The following is a 21835-nucleotide window of genomic DNA, read 5'->3' as shown; positions in this document are numbered from 1 at the left end:
CTTCCTTGCCCTCCTCTGGACACATCCCTTACCTCAAGCTCATCACAGAGTATATTGCAGGTATGGGCCATCAAGACCCATAAAAGCTGAGAAAGAGCTGCATATCACTTGTAATATGCAGCACAGTGTAGAGAGTCTTTTCTACTTTGGCCATGGATCAGAACATCCAGCCTCACAGCCAACATAAGCAGTGTACTGATCTTAAACAGACCACCTAGATTTTCATCAGCATTCCACAACAACTGTGGTGTTGCATCAGTGACAGCAAAGCCAACTTCTTTGTATAATAGATTCCTGTTCTTTGAAGTGCTTCCTGTTGCTGGGGCAGCTATGTTGTCAAGTGATCTGTATACATCTGTACAGGGGTGGAATTCTAGCAGGAGCTCCTTTGCATAATTGGCCACACCCTACTGATGTAGCCAATCCTTGAAGAGCTTACAAAAAAAGAACCTTGTAAGCTCTTGACAAATTGGCTACATCAGGGGTGTGTGGCCTAATATGCAAAGGAGCTCCTGCTAGAATTCCACCCCTGCATCTGTATATTATCTGCCATGCCATGTCTAAAGGGGTAGGTGTCTTATGCGCCATCCAAAACAACAAAACAGTCTTCTGGCTCCTTAAAGACTAACAGTGACATTACAGTATGAGCTTTCACGAGGCAGAGCTTACTTTGTCAGATGCCTGAAGTTACTTCTGGTTAGAGGGAAGATTTATTCCCATGGATGCAAACAGCAGAAGGGTGTGGGGGAAGAAGCTATTAAAAGGAAAGGTCAGAAGGCCCAGTTTCCCAGAATGAGGTATGTTACACTGCCAGCTCTTGAGAAAATATGTCTAAATAGTATACACAAACCTATAAGGAGGAGAAATTACTTTTTGTAATGAGCTAACCACCACCTCAAGTCTCTATTGAGTCCTAAACCAATTTGTGTCAAATCAGCATGTGGATTTCAAGTCGGCAGCTGAGTTGAGAGTGGTCTACATTCACTCTGAGTGGAAGGGATATTGTTTTGACCTGCAGCATTCTGTAAAGTAACACACTTTGTCCTAGGAAACTTGACTTTCTGCTCTCTTCTTGTACAGAGCTGTGTAGCTCTCAAATTTCTCATGCTTACTAACAAATGCCAATACAATTGTTCAGAAAAACTGGAGATTTGTAGTAATATTAGCAAATAATAGCTCCTCCCTCCCTCCTTCTGCTGTGTGTAGCTCTAGATATAAATCTTTCTGCCAAGTCAGCGCAGCACTTCATACATTTTTATGGGTTCAGTCTCATGTAAAGTTATAATAAATTTGTTATTCCTGAAGGTGTCCCAAGAGCCTTCAATGATTTCATCTCTGAACGTATAGACTTCTAATTCTGGAGGTTAGCAGATTCACTCATCAGTGTTATTCCTTTCCTTTTATTTGTTAGCTTCTTTGACCAAAGGTCTTAAGCTCAAAATAAAACAAGACAGTAAATACAAAACAAATTACAAGCAATTTAAAACCAAAATAAACTAACAAGGAGGAAAACTAGTAATCATGATCACAAGACATAATAAAGTAATCTAAAAGACTCCTTAATATTAATATAAAATTCTGTCATCGATGTTATTCAAAGATGGTAGCCATCAGGAAGCCTGATCCATCCAGAGTGACGGAGGAGCAACACTCAGGAGGCTGAAAGGGGCTAATCCATTGTGACTGGACTGGGTCAGGTTTCTGATTCCATTGAGACTGGAACCCGAGTAACCTGATAGCGCTAATGCTGAGTAGCATAAATATATCTTTTAGCAGAACAAAAGCAGCTTTAACTTTGCTTTGTGCCTTTCTCTTTAGTACAGAAGGAAGCTGAGCTTCCTTGAGTAGGCCTCAGTGTATAAGATCCATTATCTAAGTACATGAATAAGTATCATTCTCTTCATCTGTACTTTGGAGAAAAAGAAATGCACCATGTGTGACAGACAGAGGGATTCCTTTGAAGAGATCTTTCCCAGAATCCAGCCAGGAACGGTCGTGTGTGGGTGGCAGCTTGTCTCCATCCCTTTTAATTCTACTCCAGATCCTTTATTTTTTTTTTTGTCTCTCAGTGGGAAAGAAAAAAGGCCTTCTCCCACAGGCACTTTAATTTCCTGCGGAGGTTAATCTCATGGTCAGTGGTGGCTCTGGCTCAGGATTTTAAATCCTGTCTTGCTCCGCCTCTTGACAGAAGGTCGGTGTCTGTTCTGAGCTCAGCAGAAATGATGGAGAGATCAACTTTCTTTTGTACTTCACACTGCCCCCCACTACTCTTTCTAGAAAACCACACACACACACAAGACATTCCTGAATTCCTTCCCTGGTGGATATATAGTGGAGTTAGGACAAATCAGGGCCAGCCCTAAACTATCCAGTACCCTAGGCATGGCTAACTTCTGGCATCCCCCTACCACACCTGATAACCAGTGTGCAGTTGCTTAGTTTGCCTAGTGGCAGGACCAGCCTGGGACAAAGGGTTGTCACTTGGGCACCCTGGCTCTGGTGGAGGCATTTTACCACAGAATTGTACCAAGCTTTTACACTAGTCTCTGGGAATGCTAAGAGTAAGAGGCTTTTCCTTAAAGAGAGCCATTTTGGTGTAGCGGTTAAGTGTGCAGACTCTTTTCTGGGAGAACCGGGTTTGGTTCCCCACTCCTCCACTTACAGCTGCTGGGATACCTTGGGTTAGCCATAGCTATCTCAGGGGTTGTCCTTGAAAGGGAAGCTGCTGTGAGAGCTCTCTCAGCCCCACCTACCTCACAGGATGTCTGTTGTGGAGGGAAAAGATATAGGAGATTGTAAGCCGCTCTGAGTCTCTGATTCAGAGGGAAAGGCAGGGTATAAATCTGCAGTCTTCTTATAATTTGTAGGAAAACTTGAGAAGACAAGGGGAATTCTAACAGACTTTCAGAATATCACACACACATACTTCTGAGAACAGTGGGCTTCTGTTTTAGCCATTGTTTTATAGAAGATTGGCTTTGTGGACCCTAAAAAACAAGATAGAAAGAAAAACAAAACACTGTTTTATTGGACCAACAGTGGTTTAAAATGCAGGATGCAAATTTTCACACTGTACTGAATTCTTCTTCAGGCTACATGTTAGGGATAAAGTGGGGAAGTGAGAAGTGATTGTGGAGTGTGCTTAACCAATGTACCCCATTTTCTCTAGACTTTTTTCTGCTCCCAGAATGGAGTGCAGAAGCTAGAACAGACAGATTCTGAGCCTTATATCTTGCCTTGAAAATAACTTGTTTGTGCAAATGAAAAGTCAAATCTTGCTCGTGTTGTTACAGTTTGACATTTATGAAGCACTCAGCCTGTGATAGTGTCTGTGAACAGAATATAAAAGTTAATCATACTCGCCTTTCCTGTTCTGATTTCTACCCAACAGCATTTGTTGGTTGTTCCAACCTCTTCACATGCCCATTCCACAGCTTACGTTTTTTTGGTGACACTGCCCTAGTCCTACGAGACAGTTCCCTGGATGAAATAAGGCAAACTTTAAAAGTTTGCTGGCTGTTGTTGTTTTTAATTGTTGAGGTCTTTATATTATCTTGCTTTTAAATGGGTTTTTTTATATTTGTTACCTGCTTTGGGTTTCATTTATCATGGGGTTTACGCCAGTAGCAATTCAGGATTCCATCTAGTCCAGCTGCAAGCCATGCACCTGCAGAAGGCAAGCACAGGAAACATTCTCTCTTGCGGGAAGAATGATGGGTTCTTGTGACTGCGCTTACAGCATTTGCCACATGGGACCGGAGTGATCCCTGTCTGCAGTGCAGATTGGGTGTGGGGCAGGTTTGCCATAGGGCATGATGCAGAGGAGGGAAGGAGTCTTCTGGTATGTTCACAGGTGCTCTATTGAAGATTCACCTCTGAAAATAGTCTGAGCAGACAAGGGAGAAAGGAGATGACCAAGGAGAACTGAAGTGTCATGACACTGGATTTAAATTCCTTATTTCTTCATTCGGCTGCCTAGTGTGCAAGCTACGGGACCACACCTCTGCCCTGTAGCACATTTGTTGTTGAGAAAAATCTCCCACTGTGACTTCTGGCTTTGTGCCTGAGCTGGAGGCAAATAAGTGGATTACCATGACAACACCTGCCTGTTCTTATTAAATCAAACAGAGGACCAAATGGTTCTAGGGTTAGACACCGCAAAAAAACTTATTGTAGTTCATGCCCAAAATAAAAGCAGCCAGTTATGCCAGCATTACCACTTAAGGTTTTTGAGTCAGGCTAAAACAGCATGGGTGGAAGCAAAGATTGTCTTGTTTATTTTGCTTAAAATATTCATCTGCTGTCTGTCCATCAGTTCCATAAAGAGACTGTATGGGAGTCAAATTAATATTTACTTAGATGCAAACCCTAGCAAGCACATGAATATGGGTCAGGGAGTCAGTGTTCCAAGCTCATCCTTGTGGTAGTGAGAGCAGAACCAAACATGCCACCAAACTTCAAAACTTCTCAAAATTTAATATTTTTTTCCTGATCTGAAAATTTAGGCAGTCATTCTGAAATCTGCCATGCCAAATCCACTTCCAAGCCAATGCTTACCTGAATGAGAATTATGGATTCCAACATTCTTTCAAACCTCTTGCATCAACCTCATACATTCTTGCAATAGTTTAACCTTTTTTGCCCCAAACCATAGGTATTCTCATAACTATTTTTAAACTCACAAGCAAAAAAGAGATACATGCCTTAAGAAGACTTGTCAAACTTATCCTGCAGCACAATCATGAAAAAAGGTATGAAAACCACTATGTATGCCAACCTCAGACAACAAAAACCATGATGCAGTGTCACTCCTCAAAAATGCAAGTTTTTTTCCTCTCTTAGTATCACACTTGTTCTAACTCATATCTGGCACCAGTCATGTCCTACACAGTAGATGGGGAATGGGAAAGATGCTGCAGGGAGTGACACAGAGAGCCATACTCATTGTCTTATCCATTTAATTATACAATACAAAAGCAATCAGCCTCTTAGTAATTCAAAATAATATGTTAAGGTCACAAAATGGTGCAGGGATGGAGGGAAAATCACTGTGTTGATACATGATAAACATTATCCAATAGTTTGCTTGTTGTGTTAATGTAGACACAAAGCACTCATGACTTTAATGAGGGTGCTAACTGGAAAATCCCATCATTCCAGTGATAGAATAATGTATTTCAAAGGCTAGGAAAATATGATATCCATACAAGTTGATATGTACCCTTCAAAAGGACATCTGGATCCTGCACAAACAGGTAGCAGCCATGCAACTAGTATTATTTAACTAGAAAGGCCCTACATTATACTGTTACATATGTCATAGTAGAACCTCATGATGAGAATTCCTTCACTTTTGCAGTTTTCTAGTTATTTTAACTTATTTCTATTGTATTTCGACCTAGTCCAAGTGGCCACACTTCTCCCAGCTTCCATTCAATAAGAACCAGAACACCAGCAGACTAAATAGTTACAAATCACTTTACCAGAAGGAAGAAAGAAAGGAAGCTCAAAAAGGTTGTTGGAAGGGTTTCCCTTACATCTGGAATAATGTCAGTAGCTAGGTTGCGGTCCATGTGTTTTGTGAAAACTTTTTTTGTGAACAAAGTTGTTATGTGTATAAGGATGTGAGATAGCAAAAGATGTCAGCAATTAAATGGCAGGTCCCCTTTATTCCTGAGGGCTTTTAAATCTGTGTTTACAGCTGCTGGCAAACATCCCAAGGGAAGATTCACCCTTATTCTGAAACTGTACTATTTTTATACCGAAATCTGTTTTTTGCTTATTTCTCTTTCTGCCTCAATTAACTCCCTGAATTTTCTCCTCTTGATTAACCTTTGTGTTACAAATGCTCTGCATGCCTCAACTCTAAAAGAGCCTTGTTGATGTTCAGCATGTTCCACAGGAACATTCAGGGCCCCCAAGATTTTCCTTGAGAGAGCTTTGAAATGTACATGTCATATGCATCAAGGGCACTTAAGAGGCCCTCAAGACAGTGGGGTGAACTAATGCAGAATAGTCTATTCAAGCAGATCTGCTTCCCTGCAGCCTGAATCTTCAGAAAAGCCTGTGAAGCTGCCCTCCTATTCAGGTCTCTTGTTTTGAGAATCCAGGGCTTTTTTTGTAGCAGGAACTCCTTTGCATACTAGGCTACACCCTCCTGATGTAGCCAGTCCTCCAAGAGCTTACAGAAAGCCCTGTAAGAATAGTCCTGTAAGCCCCAGGAGGATTGGCTACATCAGGGGGTGGAGCCTAATATGCAAATGAGCTCCTGCTACAAAAAAGCCCTGTGAGAATCCATAGGACTAGAACATATATAGTATTTATGAATGTTCCTACTTTGTCACCCTTGAAGAGTGAGTCTGTTTTAAGATGCAAGGCTAAGTCTTCGCTTTACCTAGGGAAATTGAGGTGTAAGTGATTTTCAGTCATTCTTGTACTTTAGAAGGCCTGGAGTCTGCCTCCTGGTGCAAAAGTAAGCAAAAGAAGGGTTTGTTCATGCCAGTATCAAGGGCCAGAAGGACTGCTTAGGGTCCTTGGCACCTGTATGGCACCATGAAAGTTTCACAGATCCAGGATATGAGCTTTTCCATTTCCTTTTATGTTGTCTCCATAAACCAGATTTCATCTACCATTCCCAAGGCTTTTTATGTAGCAGGAACTCCTTTGCATATTAGGCTGCACCCTCCCCCGACGCAGCCAATCCTCCAATAGCTTACAGTAGGCCCTGTAAGAAGAGCCCTGTAAGCTCCAGGAGGATTGTCTACATCAGGGGAGTGTAGCCTAATATGCAAAAGCCCGGACCATTCTGTATTTAATCTTGATACTTCCTGCCAAAGGATCTGAGTGCTAGAGAGACTGTAGATTAATTTATTGGAGGTTTGAGAAGAGGAATGGAAGAATTTCTTATAAAGGAACTGGAATACTCAGTTTCACTGAGAGTGAGGGCATGCCACTAGAAGATTAAGCTGCTATGTGAGCTCTCCTCCCTGTGAATCCCTTTTCTAGACTTATCTTTATCTGCCTCAGGTGAATGATATCTGCTTATAAGGTCTGCAGTGATGTCCTGGATACAATCTCTTTGGGCATGCGCTTGGATTAATTCATTCGCAAATATTGTTCACTCTTGGTGACGTAGAACAATACAGAACAGACCCAACAGCAAACCTCCAAAGCACAGTGGTATAGGCATCTGGAATGAGTTGAAAAAGATGGAAAGAGAACCCCTAAGCTTGACTTTTTGACCTTAGTGATAAATCTGTGCGTGCTTTGTTTTTAATGTGTAACGAATATGGCCTCTTTCAATGTATTGTGTAACGGCACCTTGGACAGCAGCTGCTTTATCAAAACCGGCTCCTATTTTTTTCCCCTCCAGTTTTTATGTAGCAGAGACTAGGATAGACTGCTGTTGCTTGTTGTCTGATTCATTACTAAAATGAGACAGGATCCAGTAGTCATTCCCAATGTACAGAGGAAGTTGAGGTAATGGTATAGAGTGTGAGCTCTGAGCCAGGAGGACCCAGCTCAAAGATTGAATTTGCCAGAGGGTAAAAACAAGACACTGTTGTTCAGCCTTAAATCTCTCCTCCGTATGCAGTAAGGGTACTACTGACCTGCCTAACAAGGTTGTTGTACAGATTATGGATGTAATGTAGCATTCTGAACTAAGGGTCTTTGTCATTATTATTTCTGAGGTTTATCTCTACGATGAGCCAACATGCAGTATCAAATCACCACACTCCCTGGTTGCAGGTAAAAAGTGGAAGTCCGGCTCAGCATTCTGCTGAGATCTAAACTTTCCTGGATTTTTATTTAAAATGAGATGGCAATAAAAGGCTGGCAAAAAAAATGCATGCATTGTGGCAGGCTGTTCTGTGGAAGGCCTCGGTGTGTACACACTGCCTTGCTTAGCACGCAGATTTCTCTGTTTTTGCATTCTCTCTCTCTCTCTCTCTCTCAGGCACACAAGGGGAAAAACAGAAAGCTTTTCCTCCCCTTATTCTCCTCCTTCCTTTCTCCAGGTGCCTCTCCTCCCCCGCCCCCCCCCCATACTTTAAGCAAATCCTTCCTAAATATCAGAAACTGTAAATGGCTGCAGACTGGTACTGCCTTTGTCCATTTTGCCTCTCCGCTTCTTGCATCAGCTTGACACCTTCACAAAGGTTCACAGATTTCAAGGATCAGCCTCTGAGGTGGGGGGTGGGGACTCTTTAAATAACTATTTTCAGCTCTTATTGCACAGCATCTCTGTGCACAATTCTCCTGTGCTGCGTTATTAGAAAAAGGGCATAAACGGCAAATCTTATAAAGTGAGCATTATTTAAAATCCTGCTTGTTGGAATCTGAACTTTCTACAGACAAGCTCTGAGTCCACAAATAACTCTTCCTCCGTCATCTTCCTTATCCATCTTCCTTCATTCTACCCAGCTGTTTTTAAAGCAGCTTAGCCTAGAAATTATGTCCATATAACTGTCACAAGCTAGACTGGTCCTCTTTCCCCCACTCACTCACCTACCTTCATTTCTGGACACGTTGCCATTTGAAATTGCTTTGATAGGGATGCAGGAAGAGCCCATGTATCTTGATTTGGGGGCTGGCAGGGGTATAATATGTTCTATCATATTGACCCAAAATTATTTAGGCTCTACCAATTCAGAGCTGCCCCTGCCCTAGAAAAAGGGGTGTACTTTCTCCATGGCTGGCATGCGTTGTTTCCTTTAGTCCTTCTCATCTAACTTGAATTAGTCACAAGTGCTGTTTGTCCTGGAATCCTCATGTGGCACTCTGTTAATCAAACAGGTACCCCGTGGCTTGCCTGGTCAGGATTTCCCTCAGAAGCACCATGTCACACAGAGAGTTCGGTCAGGGTCTGGCAAAATCCCCCCCCTCCCCATCGCAACGGGTGCCCTCTGGATGAAAGAAGGTGGCAAAGGGCAACCGTAAGTGGAAGCATTTCCCCAGCAGCCAGATGGTATCGCAGAGCTACTTACTGTTCTCTGGCTAGGATGGAGTCTTTTCAGACTTGCTGCCAAACCCTCTGGTGAGTATCCCAGTGATCCAGTGCAGGCAGTTGGCCGGCAGGCAGGCAAGCTCTTTGCAGGACGCCGTTTGGGCATCAGCCCCCTTCTCCCTGCATGGTGCCGAGTTTCCGGAGCTGATGGAAGCACCGCAGAGGAGCAAAGGGGAGACGGCTGCTGCGTGTAACCGAGACGGCGGTCCGCTGAATAATCGAGAAAGCACCAAGTGGGGAGGAGAGAGAAGGAGAGACTGAGCAGGGTGGAGTGACAGCTGGGGATACATCTGTGATGACAGCAGTACACACACGTACAAGAGCGCGCACACACATAGAGACACACAATCACACGGTGTGAAGGAACTGACCCGGAGAAGCAGGCGGACTCTACAATGCAGCTACATCCCCAGAGTGTAGAGGGGGCTGGGAAAACTCACAATCAGCCTAATCTCCTCCTAGCAAGTCCTTTTAACTCCCTTCAGCCTCTTTTGGAACAGACTTATTGAAGTCGAGCAGGAGTTTGATTAAGGGGAGAGATTTAAGTGTCCTCCTTCTTGTTATGAAGGGACATGGGAGGGAGAGGGGAAGGAGGAGACGGTTCTCAGTAAGCCCACAATTGAAAAAAGCAAGGTATGCCTGCTGGTTTTCTCTGTGGGAGTGGGAGAAGGCACAGAGTAGGGGCAGTGAGCCTGAGAAGAGGCCGACTCTTTGGAAACCTGTGAGGTGGAAAGGAGGTGATGCTGACCACATGCCAAAGGCAGGCTGACACAGAGAGTTAGCAACTATAGTGGCTTGACACAAGCTGCTATGAAGCACAGATGTATGCTCTGACCAGTGTCCTCTAAGCTGAGTTAGTGTGAGCTAGCTCACAGTTTTATCCTCCAGCTCACACATGTTTGTCTTAGCTCAGGAAGGATGACCCCAGAAAATAATGATTTATGCAGTAGCTCACAACTTTAATACCAGTAGTTCACAAAGTAGAATTTTTGTTCACAAGGTTCTGTAGCTTAGAGGAAACATTGGCTCTGACCATTCATTTTCCTGAGATGGAAAGCAACTCAGAGGTGATGGGGTGGTAGGTACTAATCTCTATCTTCACCGTTGCTTTGGATTTGGGGAGAACCAGCTTGGTGTGATGGTGAAGAGGTTGGACTAGGTTCTTAAAATTCAAATGCCCCATTGTGCCACGAAGCTTGCTGGGTGTCTTTGGGCCAATCACTCTCTCTCAGCTGAACCTACCTCACAGGGTTGTTGTCACAGTGGAGGAGAGGGGACTGACGTATGCTGTCCTGAGCCTCTTGGAGGAAGGGTGGGATAAAAATATCCCAAATTGTGTTTTCCTGAGCAACCGCTCAAATGAGTCAGGCCTTTCCTCTGTCTTTTGTGTTGCTGTGAATGGAACCTGAACTTCCTCACTATGCAGACAGAGATGGTAGAATTCAAGATATGTATGATATAATGCTTTCCTATGGAAAGTACTTCTTGCATATAATAAAGCAGCAAAATGGGGCAGCTCTGTGCTAAACTTTCCTGTCTGACATTCTCTCTTAATGTTTGGAAGATGTTTTAATGTGGGGGAACATGCGAAAATGTGATCCCTCCCACAGAGACCTCACACACATGCAATGAATTTTACCACCTTGAGTCTCCAGAAGGTGTACGTTGTCTTCCAGTACAGAACCTGGTCAGAGATGTCTCTGTAAATCTCCATGGGATGTGTCCTATTATGTTCCCTGACATTTTTTCCCCCTTTCTGATCAAACCTCTCACTCTCGCTGAATTTGCCTTTAGTATCCTCTGTCCTCAATACTCAATCTTGCACAAATTACTCTTCATTTTTTCAGCTTCACCTTCTTTCCACTCCTTTGGCATACTGTGTTTGCTTGAGTTCCCTTTTTATTATTTTTAATCAAAATGGCATTTTAACAGTAGGGCAAGCACTTGGGGAGGAGAGCTGATGGATACAGACATATTTCAATTAGGAAAGCATGAAAAAGATTGAAAGGTTACTCCGGAAGAATGTGTGTGTGTATTTCAGCCAGCTGTCATAACAGCATAATGAGGACAGGCATGTCATGAGTTTGCTAGAGTTGGTATTAACAGCATGGACATAAAGAAAAGCAATGTCGAAGTGTAGTCCCAGGCCAGACATGTATGAAAGCTGATACAACTTCCCTCATTTATTTTACCTAGTTCATTTTTTATCCTTCCCTGTACCAGTGTGTGATATCATATGAATAACAACAGTTATAAACAACACACACAGACTCAAATAAAAGCACACAATTAAAATTATTTTTGCCTCTGTACTGTTAAAAACCAATCCAAACCTGAGAGTCTTGCAGCACCTCCAGAGGAACACACAGTCTTGGGGGAAGGAAGCTGCAAATTGTACAGTAGCTAGCCAGAACATATTTCTATCTGTCCATGCAGTTTAAATTTGGGATGCAGCTGATATAATCTGGAAAGCATCCTCAGTTGATCTTTGTGGCCATGTTGGAATATGCAGGATCCAAGCTATTATGGAGTTTAAATGCAAAAACCAGCACTGATCACCTAGTCCATCAAAAATCTTTAAAATAATATGCCAATTAATTTTGGAAAATAAAACAATGATCCACAGATTGAAAACACTCAATTTACGTTCCAATTTCAAAAAAAGGAGACATCAAAGACTGCAGCAACTATAGGACTATCACATTAATTTCTCACAAGATGATGCTCAGAATCTTATAACAAAGCTCATTACCATATATGGAATGACAAACGCTAGATTCAGAAAAGGCACAATAGATCATATTGCAAATTTATGTCGGTTACCGGAGTGTATGAGAGAATTTCAGAAGAAAATCAGCTTGTGTTTCATAGATCACAGCAAAGCTTTTGACTGCATGGATCATGACAATCTATGGTTGGTTTTATATAAATGGATGTGCCACAACATCTGATTGCTTTAATGTACAGCCAGTAGCCCTTCTGGCATCCTCCACAACCCAGGCCTTTTTTATTGTGGCTCTAGTTTTGTGGATTGGACTCCCTGAAGAGGTGGGGACTGGGGACCCTCCCTGGAAATCTTCAGTCAGCACTGCAAGGCCTACCTGTTTGCCACAACCAGTGCTTTTCTTGTAGAAAAAACTCAATTGCATATTAGGCCACACCCCCTGACATCATCATTGTTTCACACGGGGCTTTTCTATAGAAAATGCCCAGCAGGAACTCATTTGCATATTAGGCCACACACCCCTAACGACAAGCAGCCAGAACTGCATTCCTGTGTGTTCCTGATCAAAAAAAGCCCTGGCCACAACTTTGTTATTGTAAGCTGCCTTGAACCAAGAGGAAAGGTGAGGCATAAATGTTTCAATAAATTATATAAAATAAATAATCAAATACTTCCACTGTCTACTTCGGAATTTCTGTCAATTACAATCTAGAGAATGAGAGGTGATAATCCAAGGTGGTAATAAAGTGTACACCTCCTAGAAGAAAGGAATTCTTTCCTTGTTACAGGACACATGTGCTCCATCCTGCCCCAGCTACTATACACAAAACCCGGGAGAGATGAAACACACTTTTCTGGCAGGCACAAATAATAGTTCAGAAGGGCAATTCAGATCAGGAATATGGCAAGGAAGATTATTAAATTTCCCGCTCCCAGTTCCCCAGTTGATTTCCTCCCATTTTATTTTATTTTTAAAAAATAGAGGCATAAGAAGACCTGCTTATGGATCTCCTCCATCTCATCTAGTGTGGCTAGATCAGTTTGTCATGCAGCCCTTCCGACTGAGATGAAGATACCCAAGTATTCGTATATCAGTGTGCAGCCTCCACTGTGAAGGATGGATGGGTGTCTTCTTCACCATATGTTCCCACAGAGCACAGAGAAGGAGAAAGGGCAGGCTGTTCCCAACTGTATTTCTGCATAATTTAAAAGAGCCAGCTACAAATATTGCATGTATCCACCCAACACAGTGTCAGGCACAGCGTCTGATATATCTACCTGTGGGCTCTGAGAAAGCACTCCTTGACTGGCCTTCAACTCCCTTCTTTTTATCATTACACTTACAAGTTTCATGCTTTCGTTGTTGTTTTTCACCCACTCATCTACTGTCTTCTTATTTATGTCAATATGTTCCACATCAGCTCCTTGGTAATCTTCACCTTTTATCGTTACTGTTGTGCCTTGACCATCCTACAGATCATTATATTCAGTGGGAGTTTTTTATGCTTTCTGTGATGCGCAGGAAATAGAATCCTTGCCATGTCTCCCCCCCCCCCCCCCCGCATTCCTTTTGAACAATCTGTCGGGATTTCAGTGTCTCTTAGTGAAAACGTGAGACTCTTCGTTACTCCCTGTGCTTCCAAGGTTAGCAGTCCTGGCAGTTAACTGCTCAGCAGACTTATGAAAGCTGCATGTTCTGACTAATACTTGTTCCCAGTGATACAATCCGGCTGTGATAAGGGGAATTATTCTCACCTGAGTCGGTTTCAGAGGATAACACAGAATGTACCAAAGCAGATTGCTTTCCAGACCAAATCAACAAGCAAACTACCCCATTTTTAGCCCGTAATGTGCCTCCACGTAATAGGTTCAGAAGGATATTAGTCATAAAGCCATTCCCAAATAGTGTGGTTTTATATAGGCAATGTTTACAAGTTACTAAAACGTGTGTGGAGGGGTGGGTGGGTGTTGATTGCAGCATCCAGGGATAAGAAATACAAGCAAATACTTTGCTATAAGTGGTGCAGTTTTTAATTTGGTTGTGTGAATGCTAGTGTTTGTCAAAACACTGGTAATAAATGATACATTCACCCCTACCTGGGTCTTTTTGTACTCTATTTTCAAAATAGCAACTGTGGGGTTTTTTAGAGGCTAACTGTTCCTAGATGTGTATGAATCTCTTTTAAAATGTAGTGACCAAACTCTGCCTCCTTTGTAACAGTATTTCAGACTCCCCCACCCTTTTCACCTTTTATCATAAGTTGTGTACTCCACCAAGTTCTTCCAATTATTTCCCAATGGACCAGCCTACCTAAGGGACCGTCTCTCCCCATATGAACCCCAGAGAGCACTGAGGTCAGTGGGTAAAAACAAAATGACCATCCCTGGGCCGAGAGAGGTCAAACTCCAAAACACCAGAGTACGGGCCTTTTCAGTTGCGGCACCTGCACTGTGGAACCAGCTTCCGGAGGAAGTGCGGGCCCTGCGGAACCTCGACCAGTTCCGCAGGGCCTGCAAGACCGCCCTTTTTAGACAAGCCTATAATGACACTGACTGCTGAGTTGCCTGGTACAAAGAACCGCCATCTATAAGATTATCTAAACTGGCAGAACCAGCGCCATAACAGTTTTATTGCTGCCAGATATATTTATATATATATAGTGTAACGTAAATTATGTATTTTAACTTAACTGACTGGTTTTTATATGTTTAATTTTAATTGTTAAATTTAAAGTTTTATTATTTATGTTAATGTGTAAGTTGTTGTTAGCCGCCCTGAGCCGCCTAGTCGGGGAGGGCGGGATAGAAATAAAAGTTATTATTATTATTACTTGTGCATACATATCTTGTATACATATTTTAAAAGGGGGGGGGACTAGAAGTGGCAGAAATTGCCTAATGCCTTCCCAGCAGTAGGGCTATCCCCATCTCCAGGAATGCTACCAAGTTCTTCCAATTATTTCCAAATGGAAACAAGGTAGAGTCCCTGGTGTGGTGGCCGTAGGTATCATGGTGCCTACTGATATTTGGTGCCCACCAAGTGGAAGAAGAAGAGGAGGAGGAGGAGCTTGGATTTATACCCCACCCTTCACTTGGAGTCTTAGAGTGGCTTACAATCTCCTTTCCCTTCCGCTCCCCACAACAGACACCCTGTGAGGTAGTGGGGCTGAGAGAGCTCTCCCAGAACTACTCTTGAGAAGAACAGCTCTGAGAGAGTTATGACTGATCCAAGGTCATAACAGCAGGTGCAGGTGAGGAGTGGGGAATCAAACCCATGTCTCCCAGATTAGAGTCTGTGCACTTAACCAGTACACTAAACTGGCTCTCTCTTTTAGAGGGGGGGGGGGGCTAGGTGGGGCTTTGGCCCAGAAGGGCTTATGATTGACGGTGTGGATTAAAAGGCACCCTGCTAAATAAAGCTGCTTCCAGAAATGTTGAAGAGTTACTATTAAGAATTATTTACCATCTCAATCCCTGATATTCTGTGACTGGCTCCACCTCCTGCCACAGCTGCTTTTGATTTGTCTCCACCTACCATAGCAGCCATTTTGTGATTGTGCCCACCGCCTTATGTCAGAATTCCAAAGGTGTTGCAGGCTCATAAAGGTTGGGGACCCCAAAGTAGAGCATTATTATGAGCAGGATCTTGCTGAACAGGATGACAGGGTTCAAACTGAAATCTGACCAGGCGATACATGGAACTGGCACCAAAACAAACACCTCAATCACCACAGCCCTTTTCTGCAAGTGCACAGGGTGGAAGAGAGGAAATGACTGAGTCTCTCCTGCCACCATGCTTGGGAGCTGATTTTGTCTCCCCTCTATTTTTACAGTAAGTGCTGGATCACACATTAAATGCAACTCACATTTATCAACTTGTCTAATAAGATCCTGGCTTTTATTGTGTTGTAAGGGGCTGCTGCATTAGAACCCCATGCCGCAGAGTGGTAAAGCTACAGTACTGCAGTCCAAGTTCTCTGCTCACAACCTGAGTTCAATCCCGGTGAAAACTGGGTTCAGGTAGCTGGCTCAAGGTTGATTCAGCCTTCCATCCTTCTGAGGTCAGTAAAATGAGTACGCAGCTTGCTGGGGGGAAAGTGTAGATGACTGGGGAAGGCAATGGCTAACCACCCCGTAAAAAGTCTGCCGTGATGCAACATCACCCCAGAGTTGGAAACGACTGGTGCTTGCACAGGGGACTACCTTCACCTTTAAGGGCCTGTTGCATTGAATCCCCAGAGTAACTCAACTAACGTTTAGCCTAAAACACCAGTTCAAAATGCACTCTCCCACATCTGGAGAACTTCAATCCAGATAGATCATGTCTTTTCTAGCTGTTTGTGCTTACAAGTTCAGAGAAAAAGCAACTGTGGGAAATAACTCCCTTCCCCATTTCATAGCAGTCAGAATCATTTTATAATAAAGATACTATGAGATGTACCAGCAATAGAAAGCTGACATGAAGGACACTGCCACCGTGGCTCCAAAAGCAGAAATGATGTACTGTGCTCTTGATGGCAGCTGCCAGGTTCAGTGCACAAAACTGAGTTTGCTCTGTGGTTTTGCGCCGCTTCAAAACTGAATGTCAGCATTCGTTCCAAGAATTAATAGGCTAATGTACAGATTTGAAGGATTGCCTGCTTACCTTCGAACTTGTGTTTCACTTAATTTCTTCTTCTGAGAAGTGGTCCCGTGTGCCTCTGCTTTCAGGCTGAAGGAAGGGAGTTTCAAACAACAGCTCTGGAATTCCCTTCCCACAGTTCATTAAATTTAAGCATAAGGCACCTGGCAAAAATCTCCATGCACACCCCCAGGTATTTTACTGAATTTTGTTTCTCCTCCTTCACCATGTTTGCTTTTATATATTTTCTGCCTGGTTTTAGGGCTAGATTGTAATGCAATTTTAAAATCCCCCCCCTGCTTTTTACACATATCTCTCTATATGTATTTCTTTATGACTGTCTTTATTACCAGCAAGGCTGATTCAGCCTTCCATCCTTCTGAGGTCGGTAAAATAAGTACCCAGCTTGCTAGGGGTAAAGTGTAGATGACTGGGGAAGGCAATGGCAAACCCATAACAAAAAGTCTGCCAAGAAAACATCGTGATGTGACATCACCCCATTGGTCAGTGAGGACTCGGTGCTTGCACAGGGGACTATCTTTACTTTTTATTACCTGCTGCTGCTCAAAATGTTTTATCTTTTTATGCTGAGCTTTTTTGGTTTTAGCGGTATGTGCTTTAATAATTTTGTTGTGAGTGACAAACATTTTTAGTGTAGAGATCAGGATATGGATATTTGAAATAAGTAACCAATGGTAAGAGACTGAGATATGAACCAAGAGTCTCCCGTTTTCAGTCTTGTTCATCCCATGAAGACAAATGGTTGAGGCAAACAACTCTTTCAGTTCCTCTCCTCCCTCCATCTAACGGTGGCACTAGGAAAAACATATTGCCATGCGTGTAAAATAATCAGCATATGAAATTGCTATATATTTGCATCAGACCACTGGTTCATGCAGCTCAGAAATGCCCTTGGCAAATATTCTCCAAGGTCTTTTCCAGCCAAGCTACCTGAGACTTTTCAACCAGAAATTCGGGAATCACAATTGGGACTTTTTGAATGCAAAGCATGGGGCTGTCTTTGAGGTAAGGTGACACAGATCCAAGGAGGGCTGCATCTTACTTTGTAAGTATTCTCAAACAGAAACATTTCTGTATTCACAACCCACGTTTGCTCAGCATTTAGTCACACTGTTTCCAAGAGATTCTATGTTTGCATAAGGGAAGGGCATTAACAATGGCTGATCTTTCCTCAACATCCCCTCCTGCTGAGCCTTCTGTGACCCAAGCACTGCTGGGGAGTGTGAGATCCTGGCAAACAAAAAAACCTACCAATGATGGAGAGGCTGCAGTGAAGAGGGAAACTTTCTCCCCTCCCTTTGCATGCTTTTTTAAAACATCCACAGGGTCCTATCCACAGAAGACAGCTGTGGGAACAGGAAGATGAGTGAAGATCTGTCATTACGAGCACCTTGCCCTCATTAGCCATAGGATCCAACCCAGTAATATTTGCGTATTTAAAAAGTAAGATTAGGATGAAAGCATTAAAATTCTAATGTATGATGCTGTTTACAGGAAGGAGGATCTATGGCTCAGTGGTAGAGTCTCTGCTTAGCATGCAGGAAGTCCCAGATTCAGTCTCTGGCATCCCCTGTTAAAAAGGACCAGGCAGTAGACGATGTGAAAGACCACTGCCTGAGTCTCTGGAGAGCTATAGCCAGTATGAGTAGACAATACTGACACTTATGGACCAGTGGTCTGATTCAGTATAAGACAGCTTCAAGTGATGCAAGGGTTAGTTGTACTCTACATGCTGTGGAAAAATGCAGGCCTTTTGTAAATACAGAACTATAATGGAGGCTTATTTAATTTGGTTATTGTAGATTTTCTGGGCTGTGTGGCCATGGTCTTGGCATTGTGAGACCTGACATTTCGCCAGCAACTGTGATTGGCATCCTCAGAGGTGTAACCCAGAAAACTGGAGTTCTCTCTTGGTCAAATTGAGAAGTTGGTAGGAAGGAAAGCCTTCAACAACTTATTTAATTCGTCTTTTAGAATTAAGCTTTATACAGATTAATAGGTTTGTCTTTAACATCTGCATAATAGAAATTTGAAATATGTTTTCTCTGATCAGCTAGGGAGGCGTGATTTCTCCTCCAGAGAATGGCATGAAGAGAAAGAATTAAGAAAGCCTCTTCCCCTCCTAAAACCATTCTGGCTGTTGAAATCACAGACCAGTGGCTGCCTTTTGTAAACCAAAAGACCCCTGTGAAGAGAATCTGCCCTTTGAAGGCAGGCTTCTGGGATAGTTATCTGAAGCGAGGGAACGGAATCTTGAACAGTGACAGCAGTGACCAAACCATTCCTTGGAATCTCAGTTTTGAGGTATTATCTGGCAGCAGCTGGGTTGTGCTCAGGCATCCAGAAAAATGTCCTGTCCTTTTAATAGAAGCTTAGTGTGTGTAACTGGGAGGTCAATAACATCACCTGGTAGATAATATCACATTAAGCTGGCAATACTAGCAGCTCTGCTGACACTTCCCCTCCAGCAAAAAGGAACACCTTTTTGCTTCAAACTCCTCCGTGTTTCTTTCTTCCTTCCTTTCCCTCCTTAGGCAGAATGTATCAAGCTTTATGTGAGTCTGGTTTGGCCCTTTTGCTGACATACCACTCAGAACTTGTTGTTTGAATGCAGGCAGTGCCTGGAAGGAGCCATTCTGACAAGCTGGAACTGAAGCAGAATGCCCAGAGACATTTATTTGTTCATGTCACGTTTAGTATGTTCTGCCTGAGTTCCTGCCAGAAACCCAGACAAGTAGCATGGCTGGGAATTGAACTCTGTTCTTAAGGGCCGGTGGGGAGAGGAGACAAAAAAAGGGGGGACAGAGCAGGTTTCCAAGAGATTATCTGCTTACCCTTGCCCCTCCCCCAGGGGACACTGCCTAAATTCCCACTATACGGGATAATTATGCTAATTTACACTCTGGGACTGTTGTAAGGATTGTTCAGATAATGTAATCATAGAATCATAGCATTGGAAGGGACCTCCAGGGTCATCTAGTCCAACCCCCAAATCATTTGTGCAAAACATTTTGAACTCTCGGGAGTGCTAAGCACTATATTTTGTAAGAAACATCCACATGGCTAGGTAGGAAAGACTAGTGATCGAAAGAAGTCCTCCAGGTCTTGAGTCTCCTTTAATTTAGATTCAGTCCTTAAGTTTATTAAAAGTCTCCAGTAAGACCCTTTAAAGAATAAGACAGGAAACATGGTTTTTCTGTTCTCAAGACCAGAAGATAGATTACTGCTTTTGAAGTGAAAACACTCATCCTCTTTCTCGTTCTACCTCCATTAAATAGGTTTTTCAGGGCTTGTCTATTGTTTGTCAAACTTATTTGAGCAGAGGCATCTGTGTGTGGGGGGGGGGGGGGGGGAATTGCACGTACATCCTAAGAAGCAGCGTTTCTCTCAGACCATTTCCAGCTTTCTTTAAAATTGCTGCTTGTCTTCAGCCGAAGATTCCTATTGAATCATCGTTATAGCAAAAGGATTTTATAATCCACCACCCAAAGGGGAAGTGTTTTGGCAGCCTGTTGTATCTTGGTAGTGTTTAGTGGGAGGTGAGTGTCAGTATTTCAGCACAGCATTTGACGCTTCCTTTTCCATCACCTTGTTAAACCACTGACTCTCACGTTATGAGCTGACTCAGCACTTACCTGTCGTTTACACTTGGAAATGGTGTGATTTCTTCTGATGGCTTCATGCAAATATTTTGAATTTGTCCCTAACATGTATCTGTATTTTTCTCCCCAATCCTTCCCCTCACATTGTCTCCCCCCCCCCCAATAGCTGTAGGTGTGCTAATTAAACTGGAATTACTCCAAAGCAAGTTGTGGACAGCTACGCAGCAGGTGAGAAGGGTAATATTTATGCTGATGTATTGTGTGAAAAAATGCTTTGGCTAGTCTCATATAAGTAACATGAATAAGAATACACAGAGCAGGGGCTTGGACAGGTGATACTTTCCTTTTGCACATTTTCACAGAACCTTTGCAGAATTTGTATTAAACAGATCTGTGCAATAGATTAGTTTTAAAATTACACATTTTGCTAATCCTTTGATAACTCTAATGCTGCATCAGCTGCCAGTCTGTTCTTGGAACACCATGTTAACAGCCACGAGCTTGGCATGGCATTAAATCCAATGAAGCTGACAAATTTAATTGCAGAATTATGTCTGTACCAATTCAGGCATTCAAAATCCTCTTCGGTTTCAGGCAGAATGCCTACCTGTTCCTCTTTGCCATCCTGATTGCACAGACCTTTCCATTTAAATTGCCTCCATTTAATCTAGCTTCATTCTGTCCTAAAATTTTCATTAAGCTCAGTTCAAAAGATTCTTGTTAAGAGAATCTAGTACTGTGTATTCATTTATTTATTACTTATTAATTTTGGCTTATATCCTGCCCTCCCTGCAAGTGGGCTCGGGGCAGGTCCCTGGACCACTTTCTGTTTTGCTGGTTAGGTTTAGAACTTAATGCCTCTAGCGCTTACCTTTGCTTTGCTTGCATTAAGATACTGGAAAGTAATTACACTGCAAACAGTAAGAAAGGCTTTGTTACAGAGGTAGGATTTTGTGGATTCTGGTGAGTTTTTGTTGCATAGTAAGCAAACTGTAAATATACAGGCTGAAATAAAAATTTGGAAGCTGCAAAACTGACAAAAATTGATGGAACAGTTTTGAGAGGCAAATCTAATACTGAATTCAGTGGAGTCACTCAAAGCAATCCATTAACAGTGACTTGGATCATCCCATGATGATCAAATCTTGCAAGTTTTGCTTTTGGCTAGTGGGCTAATACAGTTTGCAGTAAAAATTGCCCAACATTAAATAGGTTAATCTGTAAAAATAATTAGGATATTTAGGTATATATTATGCAGCATGATATCTGAAATTAAGAAAAAAGATTTTTATGTAATCATATAGCAAGAATTATCCAGATGATTATCCAGTCACTTTCATTTCTGCTAGATGCTCTGCAAGTTCAATATACTTTCATTTCTTCTAGATAGCTCTGCAAGTTCTTGTTTAAAACTTATAGTATACGAGCTGATAAATAATGGCCCTATAAAGTTGTCTTATACTAAGGTGTCTATTATTCATTTTATTCCTTGGTACTCAATAACAGCTCAATAAGGAGATACTAATGGATATTTTCTTTTTTTTCTGATTTCCCTTTTGGATGCTGCTTGTCTTCATTCCCATTTATCATCTCCCAGCCCAATGACACTGATGTAAGTTCACAGTAGTTTTGAAGACCATGGCATTTCCCAGAATCCCTTGCTTGTACTTCATGAAACTTTGGTAGTCGTGTGTCATTTGTTTTGCCACCTGACTCAAGTGTGGTGTTGAATACATTTCTATGTAGAGTAAGCAGGGTAAAGCAGAACAAGCTCCAGAGGACTGGATCATGCAACCCAAAGAAGTACAGCTGGATATTGGAGGAAAGCATAGGATTCAGAAGCAGGTCAAAGCCTGAGG

General features: G+C 42.6%; 2 protein-coding genes across 2 annotated transcripts in view; one reads left to right on the top strand and one right to left on the bottom strand.

Moving 5' to 3' along the window:
- The window catches only part of LRTM2 (leucine rich repeats and transmembrane domains 2), a 42971-nt gene extending 33576 nt beyond the window's left edge, over positions 1-9395 (bottom strand). Inside the window, exon 1 of the mRNA XM_060245779.1 lies at positions 8988-9395. The gene's annotated coding sequence lies outside the window, so the exon portion shown is untranslated. The remainder of the gene's footprint in view (positions 1-8987) is intronic.
- Positions 1-21835, top strand: part of CACNA2D4 (calcium voltage-gated channel auxiliary subunit alpha2delta 4) — a 269022-nt gene that overhangs the window by 205470 nt on the left and 41717 nt on the right. The window contains exon 27 of the mRNA XM_060245776.1: positions 20143-20204. Coding sequence (XP_060101759.1) covers positions 20143-20204 — 62 coding nt within the window. The remainder of the gene's footprint in view (positions 1-20142; positions 20205-21835) is intronic.

The sequence above is a fragment of the Heteronotia binoei genome, chromosome 8 (assembly GCF_032191835.1).
Source record: "Heteronotia binoei isolate CCM8104 ecotype False Entrance Well chromosome 8, APGP_CSIRO_Hbin_v1, whole genome shotgun sequence".
Taxonomy (NCBI): Eukaryota; Metazoa; Chordata; class Lepidosauria; order Squamata; family Gekkonidae; genus Heteronotia; species Heteronotia binoei.
The sequence above is the reverse complement of the archived record's forward strand: the minus strand, read 5'-3'. Positions and strand labels throughout refer to the sequence as shown.